We start from the raw sequence: 23,122 nt of genomic DNA on the forward strand, positions 1-23,122 counted from the left end.
GTGTGTTTAAAGATAATGAAACTCAAGACAAATTTCAGTGACGTGCGTTATTTTCAGATAAAGTAGATTAAATTCTGCACCTCTTTCAGTGAGACTGTCATTACACTGGAGCATCCTCACAACCATCGTCAATCATTCCAGTCCCTGCTACTCCGAAAATATCCAAACACCAGGAGGTCAGCCTGCCCCTGATTATTAATGATATGACTGTATATAAAGCAACAAAGAAGCACTAGGAATACAAGGCCGATTCTAATGAACATCTCATCTCGGGTGGAAAGTGACAACAATAAACCTATTTGCCTTTATGTCTTTCAGCTTCCTGGGCACTATTATTTATGCTGGACATAAAATTTATGGATAACCAAAAGGTTATTTCTTGATCAAACCCACATACACGACCTGGATAGTGGCTGTAGTACAGTTTAATATAGAAAAATGAATACAATTTAATGTAAAATAATAGAATCATACAGCACAGGAGGCAGCCATTCGGTCCATTGTGCCTGTGCTGGCTCTTTGAAAGAGCTATCCCAAATTCATCCCCATAGCCCTGAAGTGATTTCCTTTATGGGTTATGGGGAGCAGGCGGGGAAGTGGAGCTGAGTCCATGATCAGATCAGCCATGATCTTATTGAATGGCAGAGCAGGCTTGAGGGGCCAGGTGGCTTACTCCTATTTCTTATTATCTGATGTTATGTTAAGTACTCATCCAATTCCCTTTCGAAAATTACTGTTGAGTCTGCTTCCACCACTCATTCAGGCCATGCTTTCCAGATCACAACAACTCGATGCGTAAATAAAAAATTCTTCCCTGACCTTTTTGCCAATTGCCTAAATCGGTGTCCTCTGCTTACCAACCCTCCTGCCACTGGAACAGTTACTCCTTATTTACTCTATCAAAATCACTCATAATTTTGAACACCTCTATTAAATCTCCTTTAGCCTTCTTTTCTCTAAGGAGAACAATCCCAACTTCTCTCATCTCTCTCTCTCTCTCTCTCAATATGAGACAGGATATTTTGGCTCTTAGAATGTTCTGACACATGTCATTCCTCGAGTCCACTAGCTACTATACTTTATGCATCTCTGACATTTGGGCTGAATGGCCTGTTTCTGTGCTGTAAATTCTGTGTAATTCCATATAAATCACATGCCACTGCTTTTGATCAGAAACAATGGCTGCACTGTGCAGGGTCTGTCACCCTGATTCAACACTATGCTGGACTGGGAGAACCTGTACAAGAGCAGCCCAGGAATGGAACCCACTCTCCCCTTCCCCCAATATCCTGTGCTGACACCCTTGGAATCTTGGGAACACCAGGGACACAGGATCGTTTCTTGAAGACATGCAAAAACTTTATGTATGTTACGCCATCCTAAACAATTTATTTTGTCGTTCTTATGCTCTTGGTGGTGACGCTGAGCTAGTTGATGGTCCATGTCGCTGGGGCATAGTCTATAACCACAGCTCTCACAGGTTTACCAAGTTCTCCATCGTGAAATGGGGAATGGACAGCAGCAGAGAAGTAGGTAGATTGGGATACACAAATAGACGGAATGAGAATGAGTGGTAGGGGCAGTACTGAACCAGGAACTGAGAGCAGCAGCAGCAATGAAAGAGTGGCAGGAACAATGAATCGAGGAAGTAGCAGTAGCAGGGCTCAAGACTGATGCATGCATGAGCAAAACTGCTAGAAAGAGTGTGCGCAAGCAGGAAAAGATCATTGTTTAACAAGCTGGAGTGATGGCTCATGCATGCCAACTCTGCAAAACAGTGCCAGATATTATTGAGCAAGATAACCAACAGCTCGTTATTCCTTTAAGCTTTGCACACCAACGACCACCGCCCTTGCTCACCAATGGCCACTGCCATTCTTGCACACCAATAACCACCGACATTTTTGTACATCAATGACCACCACTATTCTTGCACATCAATGGCTCCACCTTTCTCGCACACGCTGACACAATTTACCTCAGCACACCAGATGCGTTATCAATACCAAGGTGAATATTCAGATCAACATTGAAGTAATTTCCAGTATGTTCCTCCCTCCAACTTTCATCCCCCCCACCCTCTCCGAGACACTGATTCATGCTGCAATAGCGTTTCATGAGTGCTCTTAGCCCTCTGCTACCACACCTAAGTGACCAGTATGTGTGCAAGGCTAGACAATAAGGGTCAACAGGCTATTCAATTTCAGTGCCATCAAAGCAGAACCGGATATTTCTTATTTGGCAATACACACTCTCACTGACACATATATTCCAACCTGGGGGCGGGGGGGGAGTCACTGACCAGTGACCAGGAGCAAGAAACTTGGCTGCTTTCTCTCCTTCCCTAACCCAAGAGCACTAAAACCAATTTTAATCCCTACCATTGCACTGATTGAGATCAGTTAACTTAGCACAGGTCAGGATTCAAACCTGGCACCTGTTGGTCTGCATGGGTCAGTGCACGGGACCTTCTAGTCTTTAGATTTAGTGCTACAACCCGGGGTATTATGGTCTGTATGGGTCAGTGCCACAACCTGGGGTATTATGGTCTGTATGGGTCAGTGCCACAACCTGGGGTATTATGGTCTGTATGGGTCAGTGCTACAAGCTGGGGTATTATGGTCTGTATGGGTCAGTGCTACCTCAGACATTGCCATGCAATCATAGTGCAGATTATTCTGCGCTTGCTTCCCCTTGGCAAATGACAACTTAACCCGAGTGAAATTTTCTTGCTCAGGTTCCCAGTGCCTCATGTATAAAAATTGACTTGTCTAAATGTTCTGAGATATTAATATTCATGAGAAACCAGATGAATTCAAGTCCTACATTCACAACTCTGTGTGCACAAGGATTAAAATCCTGAAGACACGCTGCAGATCTGTCAGCACCCGAGAGAGAACATTGTATTTACTCACAGATAAGGTAGCCCATATATGAGACCCCTTCATATCTGTCGTTGCAGGAAATCTGATTTTAATGCTCACCATTTGTTCCACGTGTTACCCCCACTGCTGCTTGTAGCCAGTGAGCTGAGAGCCTGAGAGAGGTAATCCAGTATCTGAGAGGCGAGTGTTAGCGATAGGTCCAGAATAGGCAGGAGAATAGGACCAGGCAGGAGCAGGGAAACTCACTGTGTTAATGAGCTGCAATAACACAATCCACAGTGACCTAGATTTCTAGTCTCATACAAAGGACATATAGCAAGCCAACATTGAGTAACCAGTGAAAGGTCTTGCCTGCCTTTTCCTTTTAAGTGCTGATGGAACTGCTGTACTTTTTCACCATTTTGTTTATGTTCTCTGTATCTTGTGTGTGTGGATGTACATGTGTATGTGTACGTGCACGCATGTGCGCTTACATGTGAGGGCATGCACGTGTGTACGTATGTGTGAGGGTGTGTGTATATATATATATATATATATATATATACACATATATTATAAACAAAAGATAATGACATTTATAGAAAATTGATATTAAAAACATACTGCCCTCAGCTTAAGCCTCCAGCTATGCTCCTGCTCTGGACTCTTCTCCATCTTCATTACTTCCCAATGTTTATTCATGTCCCACATCCTCCCTTCCTGCCCAGCCTGTGGTCTCAGCCAATGCCCTCACTTCAACCTTTTCCCACCCAGCCTTCCAGCCGAGCCTCATGCCCTGACCCAGCTCTTCTCCAGCATTCAGCTGAGAACCGCAATGTTATTAAAGTGCTTAAAGTGCAATCATCTGCAGGCACATTTAAGATCAAATTGTTGCTTCCCAACCTTACCTTCAAGACCCCTTTTCCAGTGCTCTCAGATAATGAAACTTCCCTCTCATTGCTCCCAGGTGCTTTCTTTCAGTGATCCCGGGATCTGCCCCACTGCTCCTAGAATCACTCTCTGCATGACTCCTCGTCCAAGCCTCGTTCCCACTGCTCCCAGATCCCACCAGGGCCACATCCAAAGCTGATAAATCAGTGTCTTGGATAATGCTACTTGGAAAAATGCCTGTTCTTGTAAAATCTCCCAACCCTGTAAGAAGCACCATGGGACATGTGCTAGTAATATATTAAAGACTTGCATATAGCACACAGTTCCTCCGAGTGTAACGTGTGCCCCGTGTTAATAAACTAGTAATAACACCCTACACATATGCAGACACATGCGGTTTCTTGATCTGAACCATACTTTTGAATCACTTTAAAAATAATTACAAATTGCTACCTTCCCTTTAAGGCTGATTATGCTCCAATGTTTTTTATGACCTATACCTGGCCCTATCAGTAATGTAATTATAAACAGAATATTTTATCCATCATGGTAGCAGCTGTAGTCTTTGCTCAGAAATCACAAATAGTAAATACTCAGCAAGTGCTTTGAATTAAAATTCATATTACGTTCTGGGCAGTTTAATTAATATGGAATAACCTTGTAATTACATTGGATTCTCTACAAAGTCATCACCGTTTCTTCTGTGCATTTGAAGTTATGCGATCCAGTGTGAATGGAACTGTCAACTAACTGAACTATCTTCATTAAGAGTAGAACCATGAGCCTCCAACAGCTGCTTGAGAGATGAACCCCACTGCGAGTTCAAAGGTCTACACTGTTGTGTACCTGTAAAGCAGGCACTCCCATGTTCCGCCACCAAGGAGCTCATCCCCTGAAGTCCCGAGGGGTCCCAGCATCCCTTGGGAGCACTGTATATAAGCTGGCCCCTAAGGCATGTTCCTCACTCTGGAGTGTCTTATTAAAGACTGAGGTCACTGTTACTTTAACCTCCCTGTGTGCAGCCTCATCTGTGTTAGGAACACAATAACTGGCGACGAGAATACGAATCCAACGCAAAGATGCAGCAAACTGTGGGCATCCTGGAGACGTTGTCGGAAGGTGAGGACTGGGAAGCCTATGTCGAACGGCTAGACCGGTACTTTGTAGCCAACGAGCTGGACGGAGAAGGAAGCGCTGCAAAAAGGAGAGCGGTCCTCCTCAGTCTGCGGGGCACCGACCTACAGCCTCATGAAGAATCCTCTGCCTCCGGTGAAACCCACAGATAAGTCGTATGAGGAGCTGTGTACACCGGTTCAGGAGCATCTTAACACGAGGGAGAGCATGCTGATGGCGAGGTATCGGTTCTACACGTGCCAGCGATCTGAAGGTCAGAAAGTGGCGAGCTACGTCGCTGAGCTAAGGCGACTTGCAGGACAATGTGAGTTTGATGGCTACCTGGAGCAAATGCTCAGAGACTTTTTTGTACTGGGCATTGGCCACGAGACCATACTACGAAAACTTTTGACTGTAGAGACATTGACCCTCAGTCAGGCCATTGCGATAGCACAGGTGTTTATGTCCATCAGTGATAACACCAAACAAATCTCTCAGCACAGTGCTAGCAATGTTCATAAATTAACTGGAACTGTGTTTGCGAGCAGAAATGTACAGGGCAGAACCCATGAGTCTGCAACTGCCAGCAGGTCTCAGGTGACCCAGATGACTGAGTCCGCAACAAAGGATGAATGCAAGGCAATTCACACCTTGTTGGCGTTGTGGAGGCTTCCATTCAGCCTATTCATGCCGCTTCAAAGGGCTGTGGAACAATGGGGCACCTCCAACGAGCTTGCAAACGAGCTGCAAGCTCTGCAAAACCTGCTAACCACCACGTGGCAGAGGAAGATCGGTCCATGGTGGATCAAAGCAATTTCGAGCTTCAGAAAGAGGAGGCAGATGCTGAAGTACACGGGGTGCACACATTTTCGATGAAATGTCCACCTATTATGCTAAACGTAAAATTCAATGGCTTACCCGTAGCCATGGAACTGGACACTGGCACTAGCCAATTCATCATGAGTAAAAAGATGCTTGAGAGACTGTGGTGCAACAAGGCATTCAGACCAGCCCTGAGCCCCATCCACACGAAACTGAGAACGTACACCAAAGAGCTTATCACTGTCCTGGGGAGCACCATGGTCAAGGTTTCCTACAAGGGCATGGTGCACGAACTGCCACTCTGGATTGTCCCAGATGATGGCCGCACACTGCTTGGAAGGAGCTGGCTGGGCAAAATCCGCTGGAACTGGGATGACATCCGAGCGCTATCACATGTCGATGAGGCCTCATGTATCCAGGTTCTTAACAAATTTCCTTCCCTTTTTGAGCCAGGCATTGAAAACTTCTCCGGGGCGAAGGTGCGGATCCACTTGGTCCCAGAAGCATGACCCATTCACCACAAGGCGCAAGCGGTACTTCACATGATGAGGGAGAGAGTGGAAATCGAGCTGGAAAGGCTGCAACGCGAGGGCATCATCTCCCCAGTGGAATTCAGCGAGTGGGCCAGCCCGATTGTTCCAGTACTCAAAAGTGATGGCACGGTCAGGATTTGCGGCGATTATAAAGTAACTATTAATCGTTTATCGCTACAGGACCAATACCCGCTAACTAAGGCAGACGACCTATTTGCGATGCTGGCAGGAGGCAAGACGTTCACCAAGCTTGACCTGACTTCGGCCTACATGACGCAGGAGCTGGAGGAGTCTTCGAAGGGCCTCACCTGCATCAAGACGCACAAGGGACTGTTCATCTACAACAGGTGCCCGTTTGGAATTCGGTCGGCTGCAGCGATCTTCCAGAGAAACATGGAGAGCCTACTTAAGTCGGTACCCCACGGTGGTCTTTCAGGACGACATATTGGTCACGGGTCGGGACACCGCCGAGCACCTACAAAACCTGGAGGAGGTCCTCCAGCGACTGGATCGTGTAGGGCTGCGGCTGAAGAGGTCGAAATGCGTCTTCATGGCAACAGAAGTGGAGTTTTTGGGGAGAAAGATCGCGGCGGACGGCATTCGGCCCACAGACGCCAAGAAAGAGGCTATCAGGAATGTGCCCAGGCCACAGAACGTCACGGAGCTGCGGTCGTTCCTGGGACTCCTGAACTATTTTGGTAACTTCCTACCGGGGTTAAGCACCCTTTTAGAGCCCCTACATGTGTTATTGCGCAAAGGTGAGAACTGGGTATGGGGAAAAAAAACAAGTAAATTGCTTTTGAGAAAGCCAGCAACATTTTATGCTCCAACAAGCTGCTTGTATTGTATAACCCGTGTAAAAGACTTGTGCTATCATATGACGTGTCGTCATACGGAGTTGGGTGTGTATTACAACAAGCTAACGTTGTGGGGAAGTTGCAACCTGTCGCCTATGCCTCCAGGAGCTTGTCTAAGGCCGAGAGGGCCTACAGCATGATTGAGAAAGAGGCATTAGCGTCTGTGTTCAGGGTAAAGAAAATGCATCAATACCTGTTTGGCTTCAAATTTGAGCTGGAAACCGATCACAAGCCCCTCACATCCCTGCTCGCTGAAAACAAGGGGATAAATACTAAAGCCTCAGCCCGCATACATAGGTGGGCACTCGCGCTATCAGCGTATAACTATACCATCCGCCACAGGCCAAGCACCGAGAACTGTGCGGATGCTCTGTCGGCTAGCATTGCCCATCACGGGGGTGGAAATGGCGCAGCCTGCAAACTTGTTGATGGTGGCGCAGCCCGCAGATTTGTTGATGGTCATGGAAGCGTTTGAAAATGATAAATCACCTGTCACGGCCCGCCAGATTAGGACTTGGACCAGCCAAGATCCTCTGCTGTCCTTAGTAAAAAAGACTGTGTACTTCATGGGAGCTGGGCCAGCATCCCCATTCAAATGCAAGAGCCAATCAAGCCGTTCCAGCGACGAAAGATCGAGCTGTCCATTCAGGCAGACTGCCTGTTGTGGGCTAACCGCGTAGTGCTACCAAAAAAGGGCAGGGAGAGGTTCATCTCGGATCTCCACAGCACACACCTGGGTACAGTAATGATGAAAGCGATAGCCAGATCCACATGTGGTGGCCCGGTATCGACTCTGACTTACAGTCCTGTGTACGACAATGCAGCGTATGTGCTCAGTTGAGCAATGCACCCAGAAAGGCACCACTAAGTTTGTGGTCCTGGCCCTCCAGACCATGGTCAAGGATCCATGTCGACTATAGGGGCCCGTTTCTCGGTAAAATGTTCCTGGTGGTGGTGGATGCTTTTTCAAAATGGATTGAATGTGAAATAATGTCGGGAAGCACCGCCACTGCCACCATTGCCTGAGGGCCATGTTTGCCACCCACGGCCTGCCTGACATACTGGTCAGTGACAACGGGTCATGTTTCACCAGTGCCGAATTTAAAGAATTCATGACCCGCAATGGGATCAAACATGTCATCTCGGCCCCGTTTTAACCAGCCTCCAATGGGCAGGCAGAGCGGGCAGTACAAGCAATCAAACAGAGCCTTAAACAAGTCACAGAAGGCTCACTCCAAACCCGCCTGTCCCGAGTACTGCTCAGCTACTGCACGAGACTCCACTTGCCCACAGGGGTGCCGGCTGAGCGACTCATGAAAAGGACACTTAAAACCAGACTCTTGCTGGTTCACCCCAACCTGCATAATCAGGTAGAGAGCAGGGGGCAGCAACAAAATGTAAACGATGGTCGCGCCACTGTGTCACGGGAAATTGATCTGAATGATCCTGTGTGTGTGCTAAACTATGGACATGGTCCCAAGTGGATCGCGGGCATGGTGATAGCTAAAGAAGGGAATAGAATGTTTGTAGTCAAACTAGACAATGGACAAATTTGCAGAAAGCACCTGGACCAAACGAGGCTGTGGTTCACAGACTGCCCTGAACAACCCACAGCAGACATCACCTTTTGAGAGCCCACAACACACACCCAAAGGATCAACGACACCACGCCGGACCAGAAAATAGAACCCATCACGGCCAGGCTCACCTAGCAGCTCTGCAGGGCCAACAATACACCAGCCCAGCGAGGGCACAGCCAACACACCAGAACAGACATTTGTACCGAGGCGGTCCACCAGGGAAAGAAAGGCTTCCAACCGCCTCACCTTGTAAATAGTTTTCACTTTGACTTTTGGGGGGGGTGTGGGGGCGCGGGTGGGGGGGTGTTGGGGAAGAGTGATGTTGGGTATCTATAAAGCATGCACTCCCATGTTCCGCCACCAGGGAGCTCATCCCCTGAAGTTCCAAGGGATCCCAGCATCCCTTGGGAGCACTGTATATAAGCCGGCCACTAAGGCCTGTTCCTCACTCTGGAGTGTCTTATTAAAGACTGAGGTCACTGTTACTTTACCCTCGCTGTGTGCAGTCTCATCTGTGTTAGGAACATAATAAACACTTGCAGCCCAAAAACCTGGGGGAGGGGGCAAACCACCACGGCAAATCGCAGGCGAGTTCTGACCACTTGAAAGCCTGTGTTCAGTTCACAGCTTTTCATTTTGTCCTGGATAGATTCACTGATCATGAAGAGAAACACTAAAATGAAAGCCTGCCACATCAAGGGCTCAAGTTTCGACTCAATTTGCTCCTATTTTTTTTGGAGCAACTAGTTTAGAATGGAGTATCTTAAAAATTGCAATTCTCGGCATTTAGTTTGCTCCAATTCTAGTGAGTTAGAATAGTTTTGTTTTGGAACAGTTTTTTTTCCCAAAAGGGGGCATTACCAGCCACTTATGCCTGTTTTGCAAGTTTAGGCAGCGAAAACTTACTCCGAACTAACTTAGAATGCAGTAAGTGTAGATTTTTGCACCCTCAGAAAAACTTTGCCTACACTTTATAAATTAGGCGCAGGGAATGAGAAATGGGGGGGGGGGGGGGGGGGGAAGGGAATTCGAGTGAAGTTAGGGGATTTTACAAGCATTAAAAACGTCACTTTTACAAATAAAGAGCCATCATCAATAATAAATGATAAATAAATCAATGAATCAACCAATAAATCAATCCAAAAAAAATTAATAAAAATTTTTTTAAAAATCAATAAATAAAAAATTTTAAGTTTCTACTCACCTATCGCACCACCGGGAGCCCCCCAACAGCCTGCTGGGACGGGGCCCCCCCCAGGAGATGCCGTCCGGGCGGGCCCCGCCGCTGATGATGCCGAGGACTTCGGGCGGGGTCCGCCACCAGTAGATGCCGGACCGCCGCCTAGGACTTTGGGCGGACCCCACTGCTGACTAGGACGCCAGTTCGGGCAGGGCCTGCCCCCAGCAGATGCTCACCGCCCAGGACTTCGGGCGGGCCCCGCCATTGCCGAGGATGCCGGGCGGGCAGTCAGACCACTTGGCCCGGGATAGGGGCGGCGTCCCTTCGGCCAGGGATAGGGTCGCTGCCCGGAGACAGGATGTGCCGGGAGGGCCAGGAGCTACTGCGCATGTGCGCAGCCTCCACTACGCACGCGCACAGCTGCCGGCATTGCTTTTGACGTAGGGCTATAGCTCCGCCCCCCAGCAGCTCCTGCTGCGCCGCGCCAAGTTGGAAACGGGCCTACAGACATCGGAGAATCGCGAGGTAAGTATTCGGCGCAATTTCTGTTCTACAAATTAGGCGGGCCTCTCCGATGAGCGCCGTTCTAGCGGGGGTCCGAAACTTGAGCCCCAAGTGAGCAGTCAGCATGCCACAATTACCGAGGGAAAGGTTTCACCTCTTTGCTGCTATCACTCACTAATTACACAATCCCATGGCCAGTCAAAGGGTATCTAGAGCCTCTACTGAATGCAACTGAGCTGTACCATTAATACTTTCACTATAAAATCATTTGAATATTTTCACGGATCACATGTGTTCTGCTAATACATTTTAATTGCTAGAATCAGTTGCTATTATATGAACATATGGACAGGAAGAGACTCTCTGGTCTGTCCAGCCAGTCCCATACAATTGTGATGCCTTGGGTATCACACACTTTCCACCAATGTTCCGGTTTAACGACGCAGCTGTCTGAAGCTCTCCTGCAGGCCAGTTTCTCAATGGAAAAACTGGGCATATGCTGAAGTGTGAATGGGTCGTGCAGCCGCTTAAAAGGAGCAATGCACCCAAATTGTTTTTTTTTAAAAAAACAGGGTACACTGCTTTGCACCTCACCTGAAACCAGGTGATCTCCTGTTTGTTTTTTGTCCTATGACATTCCTGTGAAGCGCCTTGGGATATTTTACTATGTTAAAGACGTTATATAAATACAAGTTGTTGTTGGGAGAGGTGAAAAAACATTGAAAATCCAGGCCAATTTGGGGGGGAGGGGGGGGGGGGCGGGTAAATCTGTGAAATTCATCAGACCTCCCTCTGGGTGATGGAAACTGGTCCAGATCAACTCTGGTCCTGAAAATTCAATGCAGTACCTACCTTTTGTATGAGGTGATCTCCGCCCCAACCAGAAAAAGGTCCAGCCCATGCTTGAAGGAATATATTATACATTATTATTAGGCAATAGTATTCAAGTAAGGGAAAATACACAATGGTAATGCGCTTGTATTGTTCCTGACTGACTCACAGAGTTCCCTGCTCAGTGCTGCACTGGTTTATACAGCAGATGTTTTCAAGCTGGGGGTCTTGGGACCTGAGCGAGCCCCTGGGTCAAATCTCTTTTCATCAGTCATCCAATTTCAGCATCACCTTTTTGTACATACTGCCACAAATACAGATTGTTTCTGCTGCTGTATAGTAAGACAAGAAAGCGTTGTTTTCATTTGGATAGTCGTCACTGTCTTGCGGACATTAGGACAAGGGTTGTCTAGACATGTGCCAGTATTTTCCAGGGGTCTCCGGGAGTGAATCAGTATATTCCCTGGTGTCTCCGGGAGTGAATCAGTATATTCCCTGGTGTCTCCGGGAGTGAATCAGTATATTCCCTGGTGTCTCCGGGAGTGAATCAGTATATTCCCTGGTGTCTCCGGGAGTGAATCAGTATTTTCCCGGTGTTTCTGGAAGTGAATCAGTATTTTCCCAGTGTTTCTGGGAGTGAATCAGTCTATTTCCCAGTGTTTCTGGGAGTGAATCAGTATTTTCCCAGTGTCTCTGGGAGTGAATCAGTCTATTTCCCAGTGTTTCTGGGAGTGAATCAGTCTATTTCCCAGTGTTTCTGGGAATGAATCAGTATTTTCCCAGTCTCCATGGGAGTGAATCAGTATTTTTCCGGTATGCCTGGGAGTAAATCAATATTTTCCCGATGTCTGTGGAAGTGAATCAGTATTCATAGAATCATAGAAATTTACAGCACGGAAGGAGGTCATTTCAGCCCATCGTGTCTACGCTATCCAGCCTAATCCCACGTCCCAGCTCTTGGTCTGTAGCCCTGTAGGTTATGGCACTTTAAGTACACATCCAAGTATTTTTTTTTAAATGTGGTGAGGCTTTCTGCCTCTACCAACCATTCAGGCAGTGAGTTCCAGACCCCCACCACCCTCTGGGTAAAGACATTTCCAAGTATTTTCTCAACTTCTTCCATGCAGAAAAGTTTGAGAGCCACTGTGACACTGTACAGCACCTTTGTGAGCTTTAAATGTGTGGCAGTGACAGAAACGGCAATTATTTCTTTGTAGTGCGAAATATAGTATCGTATGCACAAAACAGTGAAGCCTGTAAACTACGGGGGTCACTTTAAGGATTGGCATCAGCTGTCAGTTTTTTTGCAGGAGTCCCTTCAAGCATTCACTAATGTCCTTCAGGGAACCTGCAGCCCACAGCCGGTGTGCCCTAGGCAAGATTCAGTCTAATGCTATGTGACTCTTAAATTCCCTCAGGCCAAGAAATACCGTCGATACAGTAATGCCCATATTGCAAGAACAAAATAAAACAAAATACACTATAGATATATGTACTGCAGAGCAGGCAATGTACAGTGTATGTAAACTGTAGACAGATTTAGGCATCACACGGTGTATAGTAAAAGCTGTAAATGCTTCCTAGATGACAGGATTATTGAAATGGTTCCTTACCTATGGCACTGAGTGCATGTCGGAGTTCCAGAGTGAAGGTGGTAAGGGGAACGTCCTCAGATACCGGCAGGATGGCCACTGTGGAGAGATTACTGGCAGGATTCCCCACCGATTCCCATTTGTTGCTCACCATGTGGGTTCCCAAGCCACGCCCTTATACAGAGAAAATAATAACGTTTACTAAAATTAGCTTATACATTGACAAGCAAAAGTTTTGGCATTATTGAGACATCTCTGATGCCCCTACAGTGTGCTGAGCTTCCGTTACCACAAGCGTACTACTGGAGCTGGGAAAAGCAGCACCTTCCAAACATGGTCAATACTAAACCTTGAACCTTCTTCCCTCCAGCCCTTCTAAAGGTTCCATGTCTTGCTGAGCCAGTCGCACAGGAACCAGCAGCACTCTAGAACCTCACTCAAGTGACCATTCTCAATGTGTGGACCTAGAACAGGGAGTGTGTAGAGGCTATTGGGCTGCAATGGTATCACAGCCAAGACCAATCCTATTCTCACCCTGTTTGAGGTTTCCTCTCCTTGTTCCAAAGTTCTTGTAGTGTCCCGATAGGCCAAGATCAATTAACTCTCAGCACAGACTAGGGTGTGCTTTATATGACTTAGTGCTACAGCAGGCAGTGTCTTTACCCAATGGGCCATTGATGAAGATGCACGTAACCTTTTTAAAGTGCAATTGAGATAGGAATTCAACATTATGGATTGATCGGGAGCCAGGATGCTCATTTATAGATTTATAGTCCAATGATGGGACAGATATTTGTGGCCTGAGAGGGAATGTGAATGAGAGAGAGCGAGAGAAAGAAAAAAAAAAAGAGGGCGAGAGGGAAGGCGGGCGGGCGAGAGGGCGGGCAAAGAAGAGAGTTGGAGATAAGAGTTTTGTACTACAAGGGAGTGAAGGGTTATGGGGAGCGGACAGGAAAGTGGAGTTGAGGCCAAGATCAGATCAGCCATGATCTAATTGAATGGTGGAGCAGGCTCAAGGGAAACAAATGGCTAACTCCTGCTCCTATTTCTTATGTGCTTAAGAGTTTTGAGAATGCGGAATTCACTTCAAGGTTAATGGTCGAGACAGAAACTCTGGCAACATTCAAGATCAGATTGGATAGGTGGTTAAAGGAAGGGGGTTGAAGCGGTTTGTGGTGAGAACTATTTGCCTGTGTGGAAGGTAAACACCAACACGGACTAGTTGGGCTGAATGGCGTATTTCCATGTTCTGACTTCAACATATGTCTACGATAGAATGCGAAAGAACGCGAGAGAGTGTGCGCGACACAGGATGCGAGAAAGGATGCGAGAAAGTGTGACACAGAAAGAAAGCACGAAAGAGGGAATGAGAGCATGTGTGCGAGACAGCAAGCGCGAGAGTGTCCAAGAGAGCACGAGAAGAGCGAGAGCAAGAGAGAAGCAGAAAAAGAGCAAGTGTAGAGGAGAGACACTGAGCAAGCACGGGAATGCATGAATGTGAAAGAGGGCGCACACAAGAGCGAGGGTGAAAGAAACAAAAAGCACGAACAAGGGGAACATGCATGGCTGAGCGAGCAAGCATAAAGAGAGAGTGAGAGAGAGAGAGATATGCAAAAGAGAGAAGGTAATTTATGAGGGGGAGGGCTTCACATTTATTAGGTTTCTGTGGTACTGAGGGAATGATCAGCCATGATCTTATTGAATGGTGGTGCAGGCTCGAATTGCCTACTCCTGCACCTGTTTTCTATGTTTCTACTTCAGCTGCCATAAGGAAAAGCTCTGTAACGTGTGAATGAAAATCACCATTTACACAGGGCAACCAAATGGCTCAATAGATCTGCAGTAATTTGGGTTGACAGAAAGACTTCAGCATGAGACAGTGAGCACCCACTGAGACTAGTGATGAAGCATTGGCTCTGTTGATGCTCACTTTGCAGCAGATGCCTCACCATCTTGCATTCGTCACCATTTAGATCATGATAACACTGCGGTTAAAAGGAAAGCAATGAGATTTAATCACTGCCAGATTTTGCTGGTTGTGGATTTAGGATGCCACCATTGTTACCAGTGAAAGATGCTTTTATAATAGGTTGAATCTATTGATGTTTGCACCTCGATGTTCCCTACCTCCAAGTTACTACGTGTTAGCTGTGGCTCAGTGGGTGGCACTCTCGCCTGAGACAGAAGGTAGTGGGATTCAAGTTCCACTCCAGAGACTTGAGCACATAATCTAGGCTGACCTGCTGAGGGAGTTCTGCACTGTCAGAGGCGCCATCTGGTAGATAAAATGTTAAATTGAGGCTCTGCCTGCTCTCAGGTGGATGCAAAAGATCCAATGGCACTATTTCGAAGAAGAGTAGGGGAGTTCTCCCCGGTCAATATTTATCCCCCAACCAACATCACTGAAAAAAAAATTATCTGGTCATAATTACATTGTTGTTTGTGGGATCTTGCTGTGTGAAAATTGCCTGCCATGTTTCCTACATTACAAAAGTGGCTACAGTTCAAAAGTACTTCATTTGCTGTGAAGTGCTTTGGAAGATCCTGAGGTCAGACTGAATGGTGCTATATAAATACAAGTTATTTCATTCTTCGCTAATTCTTCCCTATTCACTATAAAATGGGAAATCTGATGTGGCATTCGACACCAGAAGCTGCAACCTGCAGACCTGGACCTTGTACGCTGTTTATTTCACATGCTACGCCGAGCACTAAAGTAGTTTCGGCCTGTAATGTATGCACCCATGATGATGCTTACAGGGTTTGTAGAACTGTTGAGTTGGAAGTGGCTTAGCCAGTCATGTGATCTTCACAAGCATGCAGAAATCAAGCATAGGCAATGTGCGGCAAACCAGGCTCCCTGCCCACCCTTTCTCTCAACGACTATCTGTCCCACCTGTGACAGAAACTGCGGTTCTCACACTGGACTGTACAGCCACCTAAGAACTCATGCCAAGAGTGGAAGCAAGTCTTCTTCGATCCCGAGGGACTGCCTATGATGATGACAAGACTCAATAAAACCCCAGCCAGTTGGGTTCAAAGGATCCACAATGAGGCAGGTGGTTGTGAGCCTGGTGGATGATCTGGTAAGAACATATAAGAACATAAGAATTAGGAACAGGAGTAGGCCATCTAGCCCCTCGAGCCTGCTCCGCCATTCAACAAGATCATGGCTGATCTGGCCGTGGACTCAGCTCCTCTTACCCGCCCGCTCCCCTAACGTGTAGTGTGATTGTTAAGCAAAGAACCCATGAAGCAAATACATTACAGCCCATGTCAACTTCTTCAATTGAGTTTAATTCTGTGACTGCAGTTCATTTAAGCACAATTACACTATCACACATCAATTAGGATTAGAGCCTTCACAAGATCACAATGCGGAAGCTGAATCGAAAACAGAAATTGCTGGAAACAGGGAAAGGGGAAAATAACATACATAAGAAAAGAATGGTCTGCAAGGACTCAGCTGCCTCTGTTACAAAGACTTCTTTACGGAGAAATTCAAGTCAAGGGCACACAGGGCAGGGCATCACCAAGGCTGAGAAGAGTAGGAGGGCATTCAAAGTAAATAAAATAGTGAGCAGTTGCCTCTAGGCTTGTAGATTATTGGAGGAATGGATGACCGAGGAAAGCAAGGAGTTCCATTGCACTGAGATCCTGGGCGAGCATTAGCTAGAATAAGAGATCATGCGACGAGTCTCTATTTCAATACGATGAGGATGCAAAGAGGAGAAAGAACATTTAGATGGCGTTTTTGGAGCTTAAGAACTTGCATTTATACAGCACCTTGCACATCCACAGGAAGTGAAGTACTTTTAAAGCGTAGTAACTATTGTTTTGTAGACAAACACAGCATCCAATTCGCACACAGCAACACCCCATACAAGAAAATGAGGCGAATAAGCAGCAAATGTGTTTGGGTGGTGTTGGTTGAGGGGTAAATGTTAGACACCAGGAGAATTCCCTGTTCTTCGTCAATAGTGCCATGGGATCTTCTGTATCCAAACATACAAACAGAGCTTCAGTTTAACATATTATTCAAAATACAGTATCTTTGACAGTGCAGCACTCCCTCAGTACTACACTGCGAGTGTCAGTCTAGATTATATGCTCCAATACATCTCTAACTTTTTCCAGTTCTGACCAAGGGTCATCGACCTGAAACATTAATTCGGTTTCTCTCTCCACAGATGCTGCCTGACCCGCTGAGTATCTCCAGCATTTTCTGTTTTTATTTCAGATTTTCAACATCCACAGCATTTTGCTTTTGTATTACATCCTCCAGTCCCTGGACGAGGGCTCAAACCCACGGACTTCTGACCAACGTCTCCTGTAAGCTGCCTGCCGGTCCTGCACATCCCAGGACCGGCTTTCCCAATGTGAAGTTTCGCGCAGGTGCAAAACTTTGAATGGCCAGGCATCCCATTAAAGGGACCGTGCACCCAAATTTAAAATTGGAGGAACATTGCTTCTGACTCGAGAATGCTGCCAACTGAGCCAGATGGAGGAAAAACAAAGTTCAGGATTTACTGAGAAATCCTACAGCTCTTCACGAGCCTTTAAGCCACTCTGCTGATGCCATGCAACAACAACTTGCATTTATATAGCTCCTTTAATGTAGTAAACCAGCCCAAGGAGTCAATCAAAATTTGACACAGCCACATAAGGAGATATTAGGAGAGTAAGAGGTAGGTTTTAAGGCATGCTTTAAAGGAAGAAAGGAAGAGCTGGAAATGAAGAGAAAGAGAAAGGAATAACGAGAAAGAGGGAAAGAAAAGCTGTTTACACTGTACATTAATGATTTAGATGAGGGGATTAAATGTAGTATCTCCAAATTTGCAGATGACACTAAGTTGGGTGGCAGTGTGAGCTGTGAGGAGGATGCTATGAGGCTGCAGAGCGACTTGGATAGGTTAGGTGAGTGGGCAAATGCATGGCAGATGAAGTATAATGTGGATAAATGTGAGGTTATCCACTTTGGTGGTAAAAACAGAGAGACAGACTATTATCTGAATGGTGACAGATTAGGAAAAGGGGAGGTGCAGAGACCTGGGTGTCATGGTACATCAGTCATTGAAGGTTGGCATGCAGGTGCAGCAGGCGGTTAAGAAAGCAAATGGCATGTTGGCCTTCATAGCGAGGGGATTTGAGTACAGGGGCAGGGAGGTGTTGCTACAGTTGTACAGGGCCTTGGTGAGGCCACACCTGGAGTATTGTGTACAGTTTTGGTCGCCTAACCTGAGGAAGGACATTCTTGCTATTGAGGGAGTGCAGCGAAGGTTCACCAGACTGATTCCCGGGATGGCGGGACTGACCTATCAAGAAAGACTGGATCAACTGGGCTTGTATTCACTGGAGTTCAGAAGAATGAGAGGGGACCTCTTAGAAACGTTTAAAATTCTGACGGGGTTAGACAGGTTAGATGCAGGAAGAATGTTCCCAATGTTGGGGAAGTCCAGAACCAGGGGACACAGTCTAAGGATAAGGGGTAAGCCATTTAGGACCGAGATGAGGAGGAATTTCTTCACCCAGAGAGTGGTGAACCTGTGGAATTCTCTACCACAGAAAGTTGTTGAGGCCAATTCACTAAATATATTCAAAAAGGAGTTAGATGAAGTCCTTACTACTAGGGGGATCAAGGGGTATGGTGAGAAAGCAGGAATGGGGTACTGAAGTTGCATGTTCAGCCATGAACTCATTGAATGGCGGTGCAGGCTAGAAGGGCCGAATGGCCTACTCCTGCACCTATTTTCTATGTTTCTATGTTTCTAAAGACTTGCATTTGTATAACACCTTTCTCAACCTCAGGATATTCTAAGTACTTTTGAAGTGTAGTCACTGTTGAAATCTCGGAAACACGGCAACCAATTTGCACACAGCAAGCTCCCACAAACAGCAATGTGATAATGACCAGATAATCTGTTTTAGTGATGTTGAATGAGGGATAAATATTGGCCAGGGCACCAGGAAGAACTCCCCTGCTCTTCCTCGAAATTGTGCCAGGGGATCTTTTAAGTCCACCTGAGAGAGCAGATGGGGCCTCGGTTTAACGCCTCATCCCAAAGTCAGCATCTTCGACAGTGCAGCACTCCTTCAGCACTGCTCTAGAGTGTCAGCCTAGATTTTTGTACTCAAGTCTCTGAAGTGGGATTTGAACCCACAACCTCCTACTCAGAGGCAAGAGTGCTACCCAGGGAGCCATGGCTGACACCTGTCTTGCACACCACTGCTCCTTCCTCAGCAGCACTGTCTGATACAACAGTGTCTTTATTTAAAAAGAGTAGCCGAAAGGTACAGGCTTCATTTCAGTACTTGGACTACATGGAGCCAAGCTTTGCTTCTCAACAGTATTGGACGGTGAGCTCTATGCAGCTCCAGATACATTTCCAGAAATTAGGAATACAAGCCCCGATCGAAAGAGTTTCTATGGAAATAGAATTGAAAAGCAGAGAAGTTATGTTAAACTTGTACAGAACGTTGGTTAGACCACACTTCAATACTGTGCATAGGTCTGGTCTCCATATTACAAAAAGGATATAGAGGCACTGGAGAAGATGCAAAAAAAGATTTACAAGGATGATATCAGAACTGGGGGATTAGAACCATCAGAAAAGACTGAACAGGATGGGGCTCTTTCCTCTTTTTAAAAAAAAAAAGACCGAGGGGTAACCTTAGAAATATTTAAATTATGAAGGGGTTTGATAAGAGTAGATGTAGAGAAGATGTTTCCGCTTGTGGGGAGTCCAAAACGAAGTCATAAATATAAGATAGCCATTAATAAATCCAAGGAGGGAGAAGGAGAGAGGCAGAGAGGTTCAGGAAAGAATTCCAGTGTTTAGAGCCTAGACAGCTGAAGGCACAACCGCCAATGGTGGAGCGATTAAAATAAGGGATGCGAGAGAGACCAGAATTGGGAAGAGCGCAGAGCTCTTGGAGGGTTGTAGGGCGACTCCATGGAGGGATTGGAAAATAAGGTTAAGAATGTTAAAATTGAGGTGCTGCCGCACCAGGAGCCAATGTAAGTCAGCGAGTACAGGGCTGATGGGAAAATGTCCAGGGGGCCGGTCGCCGCTCGCCTTTTATGGCCTGATCTGCCGCTGGTGTTTCCTGGAGCAGCGTGGCGGCCCTGACCTGCGAGGAAACACCAACGGCAGGTCGGGGCCATAAAAGGCGAGCGGCCCCGGGAGCAGCGTGGAGGCATACCACTTTAGGGAGCAGCGCGAGCTGGTGCAAGAGGACGACGGCAGTGAAGAGGGCGACTGGATTGGACGTCACCAAGGTCCAGGTCGGTGATTGGTACGTGGGCAGGTACAGCAGGAGCGGCGAGGTCGGGGCGAAGGAGCGACGAGAGATTGTTGAGCGACGCGAGTTCGGGGCCTAGAAGAGGCGAGGGCCCTGGGGCAGCACGGGCTAGCCCACACTGCGATGCGAGCTACACTAGATCCATGCAGCAGAGCTGGTCTCCAGTCGTCATGGTTAATCTTTGCCACTGGACCAAGACCGAGCTCTGTCAGGCCCGTGCGGTGTCTGGTGTGCAACGGCGCCATACGTTAAAAAAAAATCCACCCACAGACATCTTCCACCCTTCAACATGTAGTTCGGGATCTGGGAATATCAGGTCCTTCATCAAAACACCTGTGAACTCATCCCTTTTTGGTGTGGAAGCAAGTCATCCTCGGTACGAGGATGCCTAAGAGAAGAGTTGGGAAAATGTGATTTGGAGAGATTTAGGATATGGGCAGCAGAGGTTTGGATGAGCTCAAGTTCACAGAGGCTGCAAGGTGGGAGGCCGGCCAGGAGAGCATTAGAATAGTCGAGGCACAAACATTCAAACGGGTGAAACAGTGATGCGTTCAATAGTAAACTCTAATAATAAAGAGGATGTTAGAAATCTGGAAATCCAAATTATAAATAGATTGAAAGCCCTGGATTTGGTTACTGTGTGACAGTACATTGATTATAAATAGGCTTAAAAATATAATCCAAATGAAATGAATGAATTATGGTCTTAGAGCTGATAGCTTCATCAAAAGAAACATGATAATTATGTTCACAAGCTTTTTCCTGGTTGCCACATCCTTAATTACACAAAGTAAAAACGTGCTTCCAGCATTTTGTGTTTTTATTTCAAATTTCTAGCATCCACAGCATTTTGCTTGTGAAATCTGTCTGTGCTACTTTCGTTACTTCAGAAGTTCACAGGCAGCTGCTCGGTGTGCTGAGGAGGAGGAATCACTCAATTGCCAAGAGCCAGTTATCAGAGACAAACAGAAGACACTCACCCTGCAACCCTCACACCTCAGCACCAGGAGGGACAGGCTTTAGACAAGTTATCACCAGGATCATTACTGCCGCGATTCCCTGCATCTTCCCAATCAGCTGGTGTACAAATAAAACTGCTCAACTTTGAAATAAAGATAGACGAGCATCCTTGCTACTTTAATCAGGACCACTGTTTGTAATACAGGAGTGGAGGACACTGCATATTGAACCACTGGAATCAATGTTGTGAGCTGTTAATGAAGTTGGTAGGACCAGTCAAATTAAGGGTAGAGTACCACATGAATGTTCTTTTGTTAACAATTTAAAATGTTAAGAAAACAAAATACTTTCACACTTCCAGGGAGAAAGCCCACAGTTTTATGTACTGTTAAATAAAATATTTCTGCAAGTTATAATTTTCTCATGTAAACACAACTTCCAGTAGGCGGTGACAATGTTTCCCCTAATTTTGTTTTGGTCCGCGCGGTCCCTTTAACGAGCTACGCGGGCCATTCAAAATTCCGCACACGCGCGGGTTTTTCTATTTAAAAGCCAGCTCACTGGCTGTGCGGGACCTGCAGCCACTGCGTGGCTGTGCAGCTTAAATAGAACGTTTGACTCTGGACCATTCTCCTCCCTCACCCCAACAGCCTTGTGAGAAAAACAACTCAGCTTTTAGTTATTGATCTTTCAATGCAATGGAGGGGAATATGTCCGTGCTGTTAAAGCCCTTACCTGCTAATGGACCACTGACTTGCTGCAGGTTGCCAAGGATCTTCTGGCCCAGTAGGTGAATGAGTCGCGTAACCACCTAAAACAAAACACTGCCAATTCAAGAGTGTTCACACTGTAAGGTCTAGACAGAGTTCACTGGAAGATACAGCGACACTCATTTTATCAAAAACAACCTGCATTTATATAGCACCTTTAATGTAGTAAAATGTCCCATGGCGTTTCACAGGAGCGTTATCAAACAGAATCCGTCCGACACCAAGTCACGTAAGTAGATATTAGGTCAGGTGACCAAAAGCTTAGTCAAAGTGGTTGGTTTTAAAGGAGGGAGAGGTGGAGAAGCAGTGATTAAGGGAGGTAATTCCAGAGCTTAAGCATGCATCAATGGTGGACAATGAAAGACGGGGATGCACAAGAGGCCATAATTTCCCAATAATCAACTCTAGATCATCATTCGATAAACCTGCAGCGATTCCATCATCATTGTTAACTTTCCCGTGTTAATGTTGTTGTGTATGAAGTGTGTGCCGTCTCCCGCCAAATGTCTGCCTGCCACCTTCCACAGAGGGAGAAATGTGAGCAGAAACAAAATAAATTGTTCCCAAAAATTCCTAAGTTCATGTGTACAGATACAGGTACTTTTTTAAAATCAGAAGGCACAATGCCCTCCACATTCTTGGTCTTTTGGGCATCAGCCTGTTGAGTTGAGGAAAGCCTGTCCAAGCATCGACTGTTCTAAACTAGGAGGAGGGAAGTCATTCCATCTCTTAATTGAATCTGTTTGAGCATTGATCACAGTGAAGGATCTTGGTGCTGGGGAATGGAGCACTTGCTATTTCAGGCATTGACTGCATAAAGTACTTTTAAGTATTAAGCTCCCTCTACTCTGCCCCAAACTCTGAAAAACATCACTACAATCCAGTGCGACAATTCTTCCATTTCCTACACCATCCTTAGGCCTGTTTGGCTGCCATAGCCCATAAGTGCTTTAGACTCAATCCCACCAGGAGCTAGATTGGGACTCCCAAATTAATTTCACATTGGACCTTTACAAGTCAGCAGACAGGGTAAACCTTAATCTCATTACTCTTGCCTGGATTTAAACCCAGGTACCAGAGGTGAAAGGGCAGTGTCGAACCCACTGCTAGTTAATTAAAATTCACAAAGTCTTGGATACAAAAAAACCTAACAATTATATCCAGCGAAGGCAGTGGCTGTTTGAAAACTTTGAGACAGTTGACATTCCTGTGAAACAAAAGGCTGTGTGTGTATCTGAAAGTTAATTGACCGATTTGGCATGGCTCAAGAGACGTGCAATCTATCTTATTTTGTCTATCTTATTTTCAAATGATCTTCATAAA

The 23,122-nt window shown here is 46.3% G+C and overlaps 1 protein-coding gene across 5 annotated transcripts in view; it reads right to left on the reverse strand.

The window, feature by feature from the left end:
- The window catches only part of pnpla7b (patatin-like phospholipase domain containing 7b), a 354,575-nt gene that overhangs the window by 165,629 nt on the left and 165,824 nt on the right, over positions 1 to 23,122 (reverse strand). For all 5 annotated transcript variants that reach the window (XM_070862864.1, XM_070862865.1, XM_070862863.1 and 2 more), the window contains 2 exons: positions 21,765 to 21,840; positions 12,789 to 12,941 (listed from right to left, as the gene is read on the reverse strand). In XM_070862864.1, the coding sequence (XP_070718965.1) occupies positions 12,789 to 12,941; positions 21,765 to 21,840 (229 nt within the window). The remainder of the gene's footprint in view (positions 1 to 12,788; positions 12,942 to 21,764; positions 21,841 to 23,122) is intronic.

The sequence above is a fragment of the Pristiophorus japonicus genome, chromosome 20 (genome assembly GCF_044704955.1).
Source record: "Pristiophorus japonicus isolate sPriJap1 chromosome 20, sPriJap1.hap1, whole genome shotgun sequence".
Classification (NCBI taxonomy): Eukaryota; Metazoa; Chordata; class Chondrichthyes; family Pristiophoridae; genus Pristiophorus; species Pristiophorus japonicus.